We start from the raw sequence: 16,059 nt of genomic DNA on the forward strand, positions 1-16,059 counted from the left end.
ATTATGGACCTGATGAAAAAGAGCAATCCACTCTCTAAACACATAGCCCAATTTTATGTAATCACAAAATTGCTACATCTAATCCTCCTTGGCATCTGCCATCATCATTTTCCGGTGGGGCGCCCGCAGAACATCCAAACTTTCATCTTGCACTGAAGTCTGGTCTTTATTACTACTGACTTTGGCCCTGCCAAGTGTTCATTGTGGCATCAGTTACCAGTGCCTACTCCCCGCACATTGACCTCCATTAATACAGTGCCCCCCACTAATAGCATCAGGATAACTTCCAGGCCGCTGCCATTTGAGAGAAGATGAGGTGAGGCTGAGACATGCCCTCGTGATTTCGCCAAGTACTGTTATCCTCTTTATCATTCTGAAGCTTTGTAAACAGTTTTGATGATGTTTTTCATTATTTTTGCGCCTAAAACTAAAGAAAATAAAGAGAACAAAGTCCCAGTTCCCTTATGACTTTGTAGAGGAGACATAACTAGTGCAGTCAGTAGGTGGTAGCATCAATAGCACAGTCTCCTTGCAAGTCATGCCGCCTCCTGTTCAGTGCATGGGAGAGCAGTCACGGGAGGAACAGTCGACAGATCTAAAGACTAACTAAATATCAAAAATGAAAGAAAAAAGAAGAGTAACAGGAAGCACTGGAGCGAAAACATAAATGTAAATGACAAAGAAGATCATTTATCTTTCCAGAAAGATTTGCTATACTAAAACTAATATATTATTGTCAGCTTATTCAGTATGATGTTATTCTCACTTATAATACTAGCGGCCTGTACTGATGGTAACATCTCGCTGTGTGCACTGGGGGTCACTCTTGCATCAGCTATAGTGAAAGTAGATACATAGTTTCTTACAGCCATTTATTCTAAATCCTGAAAATTAAATTGTGCTTCTGGTCCTAAAATATACAACAGGGATTATATTTTCAGAATAAATCAAGTTCTAACAGTGCATCAACATTTTATTAATTTGTGGCAAACGACTTGCTTGATCTTCTGCATTGCTTGATTCACTGGATGCATAAGCTGGCAGCATTTAAATATTATCTTTTACTTTTAAAATGTTTTCCTCGTATAAATAACAGAAGAGAAGAGGTTTGTCTCATATTTACTTAGTAATTCAGTGTAAACCATGAAGCGGCCCCCAGTTCTCCCAGCTTCCTGTGTCCCAGGATATGAAGCCAGGGTTGACGTTAGCAAGGGGTGGTCAGGTCAGGCTTTTTACATTAACAGACCGACGCTGGTGCGGGGATGCCTGTGGCGCTGTACTTTTTGAACCGCCGTCCAGTTCCTGAGCATGGCACTTGTCTATTCCTGAGCACCGGCCCGACATGAAGCACTGAGGGCGGGCCCTAGTGTGGCCCCCTCCCCTCTGTGACGCTCCAGGAAGAATCAATTGAGCCACGTCACAGAGGGGGTGGAGATCATCACACTGGGACTGGGTCTAGATAAGTATGCTTTTTCCCCCTCATTTCCCCCACTCCAGAGGCATATTATTTTTTTTTAACACTGAAATACCCCTCTAAGGAGAAGATTTATTAAACATGGTGTAAAGTGAAACTGGCTCAGTTGCCCCTAGCAACCAATCAGATTCCACCTTTCATTCCTCACACACTCTTTGAAAAATTAAAGGTGGAATCTGATTGGTTGCTAGGGGCAACTGAGCCAGTTTCACTTTACACCATGTTTGATAAATTTCCCCCCTTAAGTATATATTACCTCTCTAATATGCAGTCTAAAAGATTTTACTTTTGCATTTATATAGAATTTTCTTTTATAATAAACACTCAGAATATGATATTGTTATAGTAGTTTAATTTATAAAGATGATTCAGTAGTCTGATATGAACATTTAGATAATATAAAAGAGAAAAAGTTTACTCCCTTTCTCCTAATTTCTTATATTTTGTCACATAAATATGTATAAGACTCTGTGCACATTGAGTCTGATTGGATTTATGTTACAATGTCAGTCAATGGGTGACATACAGTATGTGAGTGTATGCCTATACCTAATCCCTTGGGAGACAGATGTATACGGACAGAATACAGTGTGCACAGAGCCTCATTCAGTTTCCTAGTTATTGTATTAGTTGCTCTCATTTCTTTGTTGTTGTCATCTTGGAAAGGGAAGTTTCACTTGGAAATCCTTTCTTCCGAGCCTTCACTTCCTTTTTCAAAACCTATAAAAAAAAAAAAAGCAAAGGATTATGAAGCAATTTTATGCTGGGACTTTCACAATTCGTAAGAGAAGCCTACTATATGTGCTTAGTGATCCAAGAGAATTGTAGTAGCCTTTTCCTACTAAGCTGAAAATATTCACCAGTGTTGTGCTTACCCCCAGGGCATGTACCTGCTGCTCTATTATCTGGTCAAACTATACCTAAAGGACATTGGGTATGGGGCAGAGCCTAAGGCAAAGCAGATGACAAGGAGCCAAAAGGTAAAGTAAAGGTCAGGCCACAACTGAAAGTAAAGCAGCAAATAGGAATGTCACGGTTGCTTCTAGATACAGGTACATATGTATTGTGTGTAGAATGTAAATGTAAGAGTTGGACATAAGAACTACAAAACCTATCAAGTTGAGCGCTTCCTGACACACCTGCGATCGCCAGTCTCATGGCTTGAGCTATAGTACAAAGAAGATATAGTACAACGACAGATATCCAAATGAGAATGGTAGGTATGCCTGCTAGGGGCTTCTGTAACCTATGTTATACAGCTGATGGGTGTATTGAGGTCTACTGTTTCCTTGATCACACAAAGGGAGCATCTATTAAGATGCGCCCCTTTTTCATAGTGTATGCCAGCCGTAATCCACGTTCGCCTGATGGACGGGCTAGGGCAGCGCGGCAAGGTGGGTAGCAGATGTGGCCTCCACCTGCACCTAATTTATCAAGGCTTATGCCTGAAAACAGGTGTAAACCGGGCAAAAATTTACACCTTAGGAGCAGGTTTAAATTTTTGCGTAATTCCTGTGCCAAGTGCAGGTCCTGCCAGATTAGTGCATCTCTTAGGGCCCTATTACACGGGACAATTATCATGCGAATAATCGTTAAATCGTTCGAATTTAAACGATAATCGTTCTGTGTAATTGCAGGCAACGATCGAAAAATCGTTTGTATGTTGTTGATCGTTTATTTAGATCTGAACCTAAAATTATCGTTAATCGTTCACTAATCGTTCTCTGTAATTCTACATTCGTTCGCTCAAGTTCCGCGTTTTTTCACTAATCGTTCAGTGTAATTGCACATTGTTTTTATTGTTTTTCTGGAAGGAATAAACGATCATAGTAACGATCGCAATAACGATCATAGTAACGATCATAACTAACGATTATCGTTCTGTGTAATATGGTGAACGATTTCAGGTTAACGATAAACAATCTAGTTTGCGATCGTTTATCGTTAGTCGTTAATCGTTAAAAATCGCTCAGTGTAATAGAACCCTTAGTGAATCTAGCGGGGTAATTGGGGGTGGGATCCAATTTAAGATTGTCATACCAGTACTCTGGTCTTAATAAATATCCCCCATAGTGAGCAAAAAAAGGCAAAAACATCTGCAGACAGAAGTAGCTGTGGTCAAAAATCAAAGCTTGATGCTAGGAACAGAAGAGCAATTAATTGAATTTTAGACAACCCCCCCATAAAACTATGGTCCTTTAATTTACTGTAGTATGTTTAAGGGCAACCAGTATCAGTGAAAACCATCAGGGGAGCATTACACCAAGATGTGTTTTTGGCTACAATATCAGAAAGTGCTCTTCTAACCTTCAACAACAGGTACTTCTGTCTAGATTTTCTTGTCAGTCTTTGCATACTGAGATGTGATCAAGAAAACAGTAGCCCTTGTCAAATAGGGATGTTGTTGGCTTTCTATCCAACCCTGTTTGTCCAAGGCTTTATACAGCTGTATCATTCACAAGTAGCCCGTATCAAACACCATCTTATAAGCATAAAGGTAGAAAGAATTTTAGCCACATTAGCAATATAGTATATATACTTGGGGCACTTACTGTGAGTCCTTATTCATTATCCCTAATTTTACAGTCCATTAGGTAGACAGTATTTAGGATAACTGTCAGCCTTTTTCCTGCTCGGAGGTTGCCCTTGACCAATTATGAATGGGAATTCCATAGTTACATATAGTTACATAGTTAATACGGTTGAAAAAAGACACATGTCCATCAAGTTCAGCCAAGGAGGGAATGGATACAGGGAAGGGGGAGGGATGATAGGTTCTATACATATGCATTTAAGTTATTTTGGTCTAAGAACTTGTCTAGTCCTGTTTCCAATGGACAGGAAGGGGAGCTACTCTCACACATCACTTCTGATCCGTTTGGAGGCCCTATCCACCACTGACTATTATCAGGATACCCCACCATTGATTTAATATGTATGAACTCTATCCCTGGCTGTATATCAGAATTGCAACGGATCTCAGCGTAGCCTGATATGAATTCTTAACTGAATGGGCAACCAATGCACTGAGTGGTACAGGAGGGAGGTATTGTTGTAACAACTGGCAAGGAAAGATAAATCAGTTGCATCATAGAACTTTTCAATAAAGTAGCAATGGCTATCATCCAGTTCTTAGACTTTTTTGCACAGCTCACAATATAAAGCTTGAGGATATGACCTCTTGACAAGTGGTATAATTAACCCATAGAATGCCTTCTAATCACATACCAATCAGGAAGGGATGGGTTGAAAAGTGAACACTATGGGGGGATTTATTAAGACCGACATACTTGTATGCCAGTCTTAAATTAGGCCCCGTCCCCTTTCCCCGGCCAAATTCATTAGGAGGCACATGCCTCTTAGTGAATCTGACCGGCCGTGCGCCTGACTCTGCGCCCCGCACAACAAATCTAGACCTGCTTTCAGCAAGTGTCAATTTCTATCATGATTTACGCCTGTGAGCAGGCATAAATCATGATAAATGAGTGGCGGGAGGAAGCCATGCCGCCTCCCTGCCTTGCCATGCCCCTCTGAGTCTCCCCCGCCCGCTCATCGGGTGAGCGTGGAATATGGCAGGCGTACGCCAGGGAGAAGGGGCAGGGGAGCAGTAATGATAAATGTCCCCCTATATACCAATGTGCCAATATGTTAGTCAAATATAGTACTTTCTTGAATGCTTCTGACTTTCCATAAAGAAAGAAAATAGAATGAAAACACAATAATATAGTCGACAGAATGGAGAAATAACCATTTGATTTTAATCAAATGTCAGAAGATTGAGGACATATACAAGTTACCATATTCATTGTAATTCTGATAAGCCCATTTCTAAGCTATAAGCAGCAAGTAAATGTTGGGGAAGAGCGGGAAACAATGAGGATAAACATTACAAATTCCGGCCTTATGAGTGCATGCATTATCAATCTGCACATTCCTTGTGGCAATAATGAAGGCCAGTTCAGAGCCCAGGAGATGCGGTCATGGCATCGGGTCTGCTTTCATACCGTTATACTCCAAATATACACAGAAACAAGCACCGCTTGATTCACTTTGCAAATAGAAAACTATCCGCCTTCTACCCTTGCCAAGCAATGCTTATCAACATGGCATAGACCAAGGGAAGAAAATACATAGAAGGAAACATTATGGTAATAAATATGTTGATGAAATACAGAAGAATGCAAATCCATCCTCACATGGAAATAGAAAATTAATGATTGCCAGCAAAACTGTACGGAGATGGGATTGATGCAAAAATTATTTAGAAACCAGACTACTGAGCTGCGCTATAGAATAAATTATGGACAAAATGGGATAGAAATAAGTAAACAACCTCAAACGTGAACCTCTAGGCTATTATCTACTTTTGTAGCCAAAGAAAAAAGATGAAAAAATTAGCTATATTTGTAACTGAAAACATTTACCATTCATGGTATAGGGGTGATTTTTCCCAAGAATAATCCAGCTTTTGTGTGTAGGTTGTGTCTGGTATTGCAGCTTATTGCAAATGTAGTTAATGGAGCTGAGTTGCAATACCAAGACGGTGCCATTGGAGATGAATGGCGTTATTCCTAGAGAAAATGCTTTTTCTTAATCCAAGAAAAGTGCTGTTATAGGTAATGGTAAAACAGCAGATATTGTTAAAGATGGGATTAGGGAAGAAAGTAAAGCATGAAAGATCTGGTGTATGTTTAGCGTAAATACAGGCAAAAGTCATTAAAATTTAAAGTATTAATACTTTCGCCATCATCTCCTTCCACAAAATCAACTGATAGAAAAAGTGGTCGCAAAAAAAGGCAGTAAATTGGTTGTGATGGATTCTTAAAGAGATGGTGGGTATTGTGGAATCATATAATTTTCTTGCATTTCTAAAGGCAACCAGTAACTAGGTCTATGCCACCCTAAGGGTATGGTAAACTAGTGACAAGGAAGCTGATTACAATAATTTATTACTTACATTGTGTAATGCAGCCATTCCTGGTATATGTAAGAGACCAAGCGCAGCACCACACTGCTTCCCCATCTATCTGTCGCTGATTGACAGCTGTCTGCCTATACACAGTAATACATTGTTGTAATATATTTATTAATGACCTTGTAGAGGGGCTACAGAGTAGAATCTCCATCTCTGCAGTTAATACTAAACTGGGTAAAGTAATCACCACAGAGGAGGATAATATATTACAGAATTATTTTAGAGAAGCTGGAGGCTTGGGCAGATAAATGGCAAATGAAGTTTAATGTGAATAAATGTAAGGTTATGCATTTGGGCCATAGAAATAATATGTAGTTATGTGCTAAATAATAAAACACTGGGTAACACTGCTTCTGAAAAGGACCTGAGGGTATTGGTGGACCGTAAACTCAACTTTAGTGATCAGTGCCAGGCAGCAGCTTCCAAGGCTAATAAAATAATGGGATGCATCAAAAGAGGCATAGATTCTAAAGATGAGAACATAGTTTTGCCTCTTTATAAATTAAAGGTTAGGCCACATATGGAATACTGTGTACAGTTTTGGGCACCGATATATAAGGAGGACACAGCTGAACTGGAGTGGCATCCTCGATGTCTAGAGGAAAGAAGATTTTACCACCAGCACAGACACAGATTCTTGGAACTCTCTGCCACATGATGTTCTCATGGCTAAATGATTAAATAAGTTCAAGGGAGGCCTGGATGCTTTTCTTGAACAATATAATATTACAAGTTATGGGCATTCGAGCTTTGGTGATACGTTGATCCAGGGATTATTCTGGTTGCCATTGGAGTCAGGAAGGAATTTTCTCCCTGTGATGGGGCAATTGTCATCTGCCTCATAGAGGGTTTTTACCTTCCCCTGGATCAAAACAGTAGGATTTCAATAGGTTGAATCTGATGGACTCTTGTCTTTTTTCAAGCTTATTAACTATGCTGCTATGTATGTTACTATGTAATTAGCCTTGCTGTCACTAGTTTATGTTGCCTTGAAATAAACCTAGTAACCGGGTCAGACATTTACAGGAAGTGAATCAATGCTACATAGACCATAGATATTGGGTTCTAGATCCTCTAATTAATTGCACTGTGTTCCCCAATAAACAAATACAATAAATAAATCTGTTTGCTCCAATATAGAAATTACTACAAATAAAAAATTAGATTCCAACAACACTTTCTTGGTGTTTTCTTTTTGTCAATGAGTGTATATTCCGTTTATAATATACCCTCAGTGCCTTTTTACAGCACTGTATTATGAACTTACAAGTACATTTATTGACCAAACTATGTACGAATAAGGAGTTGTTGGAATTTAAAAAACTTTATATGTGGACTGATTGGTGGGGTGGTAACACCCTGTACCCATGCCAATCAGCTGTGTGGTGCTATACCACAGGGAATAGAACTTGTCTCTGTTCATTGTGTAGCAGTGGTGACCTTCTGTAGCTGTTGCTTAGCCCCTATTCACTTGAATGAGTCCTGAGCTGCCATTACAAATCACCACCACTACAAAATGAATAGAAACAAACTCCATTCACTGTGTTTTGTGGCACCAAACAGCTTTTTCCTATTTTTCTCTTTTAAAACCTAGGTGTGTTATCATCAGGTGTGTCTTATAGAGCAAAGAATACAGTGTATAATACAATATTAAAATGAAAGGATAAATTTATTTAGATAGAAACTGCAGTACAACACCAAGTAGGGTCCTATTAGACAAAGCCATTCTTAACAATTAACGATAAATGATCACAAATGAGATTGTTTATCGTAAACCTATCGATCACCATATTACACAGAACGATAGTTGATAGTTACGTTCATTTACTCCATCTGTTCCCAGCAAATAAAGGAACAATGTGAAATAACACTGAACTATTAGTGAACAAATGAGCAATTGCAGCAAACGAATGCGGAACCACAGCGAACGATTAACGAACGTTTAACAATGATTTTGGTGTCAGCACAGTCGAATGGTGGATGACTCCTTGTTGGTCATTTGATCGTTGCCTGCATTTACATAAAAAAAGGATTATCATTTAAATTTGAATGGTATAACCATAAATCGCACGATAATCATCCTGTGTTATAGGCTCATTAAGGCCTATTAGAAAGGCTGATGACGGACCGATCAATAGTGTTAAAAAGCACCGATCTGCTAGATCAGCGCTTGTTTACTGAACCTATTACACGGCTCGATAATCATTTAGCCCTAAACTGTTAATACATTACCTCTCTACACTCCTGGTCCCACGGCAGTCCTGGCTAGTGATTGGCTGAATAAGCTATCTGCTCAGACACCCGCTTTGAAGCTACCACGGCGGCTTTAGGATGTAAGCGAAGGGCAGAAGAAGACCGGGAGCGGGCACAGGTAATGTATTAACAGTTTATTCAACTGTTAGCCACACATCCCAGGATTTTAAACTAAAGATACTTCAATCTAGGTTTCTTGGTCACTACACCACTGCAAACAAAGGGAACATTAGCCGGCTGTCAATGACAAGACACATAATGGGTACCATGCTTCCTTCTGCTAAACGCCTGGACATGGCCTTGGCACAGACAGGGGTGTGTAATGATGTGTCCACCTATGTCTTTATGGTGTGCATGGAAGTGATGAGAGATCATTGACTACTAGCAGCTCCCATTAAGGGATACACTACCCTAAAGTAGCCCCTGAGAGCCCTTCTAGAGGACAACAGGTACATGAGTACATTTATGCCTTCTTGTGCCAAGGCCCAGATTTATCAAAGTGTATAAAACAGAAACTGGTGTAAATTACTCTTAGCAACCAATCACAGCTCAGCTTTAATTTCTACCAGATCTGTAAGCTGAGCTGTGATTGGTTGCTTTAGGCAGAATTTTACATACTTAAATGTAGACCCCAGCGCCTGATCAGACCACACCTGTAATAATCTACATATCAGCCTGAGCCATAAGTGTGGTAAGTGGATGTTATTTTTTTTTTTACCTAACCCTTCCCCGGGCATTCTGAAAAAGGGGTCCTGGCCAGACTTCCTCTTTAAAATCCATCTACAGAGATCATGTTAGGAAACTGGGACCTCAATAGTAGTGGGGAGCCGCAGGATCTGTAAGTTAAGTAAACTGCAAAGTTTGTTGTTTAGAAAATAATTGATTTAGGCTCCAAATTGATCATGATCAATAATAAAATAAAATCTATGCAGTTCTTGTATCGACGAGATGTATAGGAAAAAAATACTAGGCAATGCATCCACCTTGCTAACACTCAATACCAAATTACTATGAATAGTCTGTATTGACCAACTTTCCTGTAAAACCTTTAAACAATCCCAAGTCAAAGCACGTATAGTCTAATCATAAAACATTAATTCTGGAATACCATAGCATCTGATTTATATTACCTGCACATAAGGAAGGTCATAGAAACACTGAACAAGGAGGAAAGCTTTGAATGGATTACAGTGAATCTTATAGGAGGTACAGTACATTTCTGACCCGCAACTTTTTATAGAAAAGCAAATAATACTGCAAACTATCAGCTCGACGGACAAAGAAAACATAGAGAAAAGATAGGGCGCCTATCTAATACCTATCATTTTGTAAATGCTTCTCAATGACAGAAAATAAAAGGGCAAGGCACGCTGAGTAAGTAATGACTCTCATATATATACAGCACATTTATTTCTGTATTGGCCGTTCTCTTACTTAGTGGCCATTACGGAGTAGCAAAAAGATCTACAATACAGTATATGGAGTGGAAAATATGAGATGCATATGATGCTAAATGTTTTATCATACACAAAAAAAAAGATGTTTTAGGTAATTTCGCCTAAATAGGTGATTTATCTTTACTATTATACTGCTCAATATGATCAAAATGACTGATGGGAAACAAATGAGGAGAGCCATGAATATAAATGGATAGTAGCTGTAATGACTGGAAACATTGTACCGGCAAGGACTCCTATCATGTATCTTTTTTTTTTTAATTATTCTTATTTATCTTGGGGGCAAAAGCTGAATTGTTTTCATGTTTAAGAAGACAGAAGCAATTCTATGATCGACATAACTATGATAGGCAAAGCAATGGATCTTCATAGCCACCGACTACCCAATTGTTCCAAATCTGCCACATAAGCTGTTAGAAAACATCCTTTGGTGTTGAAGCATACATATCCCAGGCCTGCCACATTAACACTTTGTAAGACAATGGGCATTCTGTAACATGGCCCTGTCATAGAACGGCCGCTGTCTGTGTAGTTCACCCCGGCTGGTACTGCACATTTGGTTGTGCCCGCATTTCTATTGACCATAGGAGACAATTTAAAGTCCGTGTGGAGCCCCACTTTACATTGTCTACACAGTCAATTTTGTGCGGCCACTTTTAAATGAATAGTGGCCGCACAAAATAGACATGTCAGTTTTTTGTGCAGCCGCATGGAAGTGTATACAGAGTGAACGGCCTGAGTGGAGAAAAAGTGGAGACTACACCAGTTTATTAGACCTGACTGTATATGGGCTCCAAAGCAGATAGATGGTCACTGCACCTCTGCTGACTGGCAAAGTGTTACCTACTCCTATCAGAAGTAGTAAAAAAAAAAAAGGCAACTAATCAAGGTGTAGGACCTTAAAGAGGAATTCTGACTTGAATAATTTTACTGTCTATCTACGGGATAGGGAATAAGTTTGAGATTGCAGGGAGTCTGAGCCCTGGGGCCTACTGTCACATGCAAACAAGGGTCCCAGACTCATTTACTTAAAAGGAACGACAGGTCAGCATAAGTGCTACCACTCCTTTAATTCACTATAAAGCTGCCAAGGAGACTGTACTCTAGTGTACCTGGATATTGTCCCTAGATCTTCAAAGCCACTAAGTATCTACTCAATTGTTCCACATCTGCCACATCCTTTGGTGTTGAAGCAGACATATGCTGCAACAACCTACCTTGACCCTATTGAGTGACTCCCAGCCCATCTATCTACTGTCTGCGCCACACATGGCAGCTACTCTAAATATTAGCTGCTGATCAGAATTATATGACTCCACTATGTAGAAATAGCAGAGCCATTGAAATAAATATGGCCGACAATGGTAAGTGTCAGACAGCTGCCTTATGTACTAGAATCTGGAAGCAGGAAAATCATGTAGTTTAAATATTTGGGCATATAAGATTAAGATTTACTACCTGTTGTTAATGGGAATTCTGTCTCTAACAGCAGAAAAACCAAGACAGAACACAGGAAGTAGAGCGCGACTTATGCAGGGGAGAAAGCCTGAAGTGTGTGCATAAAAGCTGCCAACTGTATAAGGAACCTTTAAGTAAAGATTAGAGATGAGCGAACCGGGTTTGGGTTCGAGTCGATCCGAACGATCGGCATTTGATTAGCGGGGTTTGCTGAACTTGAATAAAGCCCTAAGGCTATGTGGAAATCATGGATATAGTCATTAGCTGTATCCATGTTTTCCAGACAACCTTAGAGCTTTATCCAACTTCAGCAGCCACCGCTAATCAAATGCCGATCGTTCGGGTTCGGATCGACCCGAACCCGAACCCGGTTCGCTCATCTCTAGTAAAGATATTACGATCGGTCGTCTAAATTCTTACCAGTCCTTTTGTTAAAAATGAGTTACTTATGGAATATTTTATACAGACTTGAATTTGTCAAATTGTTACAGAGAAGTGATGTGTCCAAATTTTTGTGGTGCGAAAATACACTACAAAATTATAATTGTGCTAAAAAATCATGCAGAGAGATCATAGAAAAAAATAGTTTTAGTCACAGCGAGGGCTATTGCAGACTTGAAATACAGTTTTACTTTGATGCGCTCTCCACAGTGGTCTGTAAAGATAATTCTAATGCTATAATATGATTTTTTTAGTACATGGCTTCTGAGTCATGCTTTGAAATTACTTTACATTACGTGACAAAATGGTGAACAATCTAAATTCAGCCGTAGCATTGCCAGGATCACATAATCAAGCTGTGAAAGAATTATGCTGGGGGCTTTCCTAAGGCTACAAGGGAACGGATAGATAACGCTTATCAGCCAGCTCATCTGTGTCATTGTCACATTAATATCCTATGACAGGGTGAATTGTTAAAAGGGATAAAATGAGCTACAAGGCTAAAAATGTTATGCCAGATAATCCCAGGGAATTTGGAGCTTGACAAGGAAGATCTAAAAAAGATGTGGAGCTTCCACCTGCCTGTAATTTGTGGGTTTGTATAGGGAAGGGAGGTGGATTTCTCATTAATATTTCAAATGTTTTTTTAAATTTAAGAGTTGGTAATATTCTATTTAGTTGTTCTCCTTTAGATCGTCTGTTTTGGGTGAAAAGTTCATTTCTGTAAAAATGTAATGTAATAAATAAAAGTAACATATATGTAATAAAAAAAAACTACATATGCTCATAAATGTTGGAGTGCAAGATCACTGCTGGAAACACTATGGAGGAATGCCGTACAAATGTACAGCTACTCTTCCCTCCTCGCTCCTCTTTTCTCTTCTCTCTCAATGCCTGTCCTCAGGGCCGCTGCCAGATCAGTGGTGAATTCCACTCTACGAACAGAAGTTCAGGTCTCCATGACTACATACACCCAAAAGAGCATAATGCATAATTGTGATCCAATGGGAGTCGCACACATTATGTTCTGATGCGTGTTAGTAGCCATGGAGAACCACTTCCGCAGAGTGAAATTTACCGCTGATCCTGCAGCGGCTCTGATGACAGGTACACGTTAATGTAAGTCACAGCTACAGTTATGCGTTAGTGCCTTCTTGCATTGGTAAACAGGGGTAAGACCTACACTGTGGTAGGAACACTTACATGGAAGCTAATTTGCATGCCTGAGGAGTAAGGGATTCTACGCAGTTCAACTGAGGCATCTGTTATGTACAGTCTTGAACGTGCATTTTGAAAATATAGAGAAGAATGCAGTATTAGCCACAATGCGAATTAATGAGTCCCAGGAAATCGAAAAACTTTACACTGAATTTTACTGAGATTATGTGATAAGATATTTTCAGTGTTGTTAGGACAATGAGAGCAACCCAAATGGACGCTTCATTGATATGCTATATGCAATTAGCAAAAAAGGTAAAAAAAATAAATAAAATAAAGGAACAATAAAAGACAAAGATAATTTAGGTGTAAAATGTTAAAGGGATTTTATGATTTAAGTAATTTTATTGTCTAACTACAAAATAGGGTTAGAGATTGTGGGGGTCTGACCTATGGGCCTCACTGTCACCTACAGAACGGGGCGCAGACTTATCAACTTAAAATAAGCAACACCATGTAATGAGTGAACAAGAGAGACCCCATCTCTGACGTTGTACAACGGCCATGATTCATACGAAAATATACGTGCCATTGCTGCCTATGGGATCCCGGCCGGAGCGTATACATATAGCATACGCTCCGGCCGGGATCCCTAGCGGCGCCGCAAACAACTAACATGTCCCTTTTCTGCGGCCGCTATACATTGAATAGTGGCCGAAGAAAACCCTGCCAGTAGGGACGGTCCGAACCTGCTTCGGTTCGGGTTCGTACGAACCCGAACTCAAGGAAATGATTCCCGCTGTCTGCCCACTCCGCTGAGAGGGTGGATACAGTGGGAGGACCGCCTGGAAAACTGGGATACAGCCATAGCCATAGGCTGTGCACGGAGAGGCCAGACAGTGGGAATCTGATGCCAAGCGTTCGGCTTCATACGAACCCGAACCTCGGCAGGTTCGGACCATCCCTGCCTGCCAGTACACACTATGGAGTGAGCGGCTCCAGCCGCTTGCTCCATAGTGTGCAGTGAAGAGTTCTGATGCGGGCGCGCATGGATGCGCCTGCATCGGAACTCTGCAGTTCCAAAGATGATCTTTTCGGAGACAGGCCATTCCGTGACTCGGACGGGTCACTGAACGGCTGGTCTCTTACGTTGCGTGACCATAGCCTTAACCGGTTACTTAGTTTCACCTGCAGCATACTGGGGTGGGGGATAGCACTGTGGTACTTGTTTGCATATATGTATTGCAATCAATTATGCATTACCTATACTTGCTAACCTGACAACTTATGTATTGGCACTTTATTTCATGTGGACAAGTGGACCCTACACTTGTATGTTGAATTGTTTTTAGGGGGGTATGTTTTTATATGTTTTATGTGGACAGAATATTAAGTATTCTGCACCCAATGCGGTTTGGCTCCATTGTTATTCATTAGGAGGAGCAGGCTGACTGGGGATGGGTGCGAGAACACAAGCAGCTTACTGTGCGGTAAGTATGCACTTCTTTTGATCAGGAAACGGATAGAACAGATTTATGCTTAACTGTGTTATTTAGCTTAGAAAAAAAGACAGCTGGTGTAACTATGTATAAACATCAGGGGGCAGAACAAAGATCTCTCCCACTAGCTATTTATACCAAGGACTGTAACTGTGACAAGGGGGCATCCTTCGGGTCTAGAGGAAGGGGATTCTTTACTGTAACAGCAGTGAGACTGGTGCTCTCTGCCAGGGGAAGATGTTATGGTGAACTCAATAAAATAAAAGGGGCCTGGATGCACATTACAAGTTATAGTCACTAGATTCTAAAGAAGGGTTGCTGATCCACAGATTTATTCTGATTGCCTGATTTGAAGCTGGAAAAAAAAAAATTCTAAAAAAAAAATACAAAATCAATAAATTGTACATGAAATGTTAGGGACAGATTGGTATTGTTCCCTTTTATGTCATCAATATGTACAGTGCAACAGTCATAGTGAGAAATTAACACCAGAATGCAAACACAAATGACCCTGTATATTAAATTTGTAGGTGATGATCTAATCTATTAAGGATTGTTCTGGGTGAGATGTGTCAGACTGGGCTCCTACTGACTGAGGCCATCGCTTGCTAATGAGGCAACTTAGCATGAAGTCATATCCCTGATTTGTCACTTTATCTTTCTTGCGGTAGAAGGAGAAAGACGTCTTGCATGATGTACCTTAATATATTCTGATGACATCAGTGTTATCCTTTCTTCACCTTCCTTAATAAATTAAGCAGAAGTCACAGGGAGCAAAACATCTGCTGAGCCTTTAAGGACGTGTATTTAAGGTTGTGTTTTTTTTCGAACTGGTGTAAAGTAGAATTGTCTTAGTTGCCCCTAGCAACCAATCAGATTCCACTTTTGATTCCTCAGATTCTTTGGAAAATGAAAGGTGGAATCTGAATGGTTGCTAGGGGCAACTGAGACAGTTTCACTTTACAGCAGTTTGATAAATCTCCCCCTAAGAGTTTGTCCAGATTTTAAAAATTAAAATGTCTGCTCTTTTCCAGACTCACTGCTAATCTTGTCCAGGGGCTGTGTCTTACAGGCCCTATTAAATTAGCTGATATACAATATTAACAAGTGTCAATCAGCACTCTACTGAGCCTATTACAAGGCTGGCTCTACCATCATGCGGGGAGGGCCACACAACTGATTTTAGGATTTTATGTGCAGCCCTCTGCTTCCATTATTGCGTCTTTTTTAAAGTAGATTAGAATTAACCACATGAAAAGGTATACTTTTACCTAAAAATAAACCCATATCCACCACAATAACATGGGCAAAAACTGCACCAAAAACCACATAAACCCATACAGT

At 40.1% G+C, this 16,059-nt stretch overlaps 1 protein-coding gene across 2 annotated transcripts in view; it reads right to left on the minus strand.

Annotated features, from left to right (window-relative positions):
* Positions 1 to 1,806: 1,806 nt before the first annotated feature.
* Positions 1,807 to 16,059, minus strand: part of ODAD1 (outer dynein arm docking complex subunit 1) — a 66,457-nt gene continuing 52,204 nt past the window's right edge. For both annotated transcript variants that reach the window (XM_069947641.1, XM_069947642.1), the window contains one exon: positions 1,807 to 2,194. In XM_069947641.1, coding sequence (XP_069803742.1) covers positions 2,111 to 2,194 — 84 coding nt within the window. In that variant the 3' untranslated portion in view covers positions 1,807 to 2,110. The remainder of the gene's footprint in view (positions 2,195 to 16,059) is intronic.

Source organism: Dendropsophus ebraccatus, chromosome 12 (assembly GCF_027789765.1).
Source record: "Dendropsophus ebraccatus isolate aDenEbr1 chromosome 12, aDenEbr1.pat, whole genome shotgun sequence".
NCBI classification, from domain to species: Eukaryota; Metazoa; Chordata; class Amphibia; order Anura; family Hylidae; genus Dendropsophus; species Dendropsophus ebraccatus.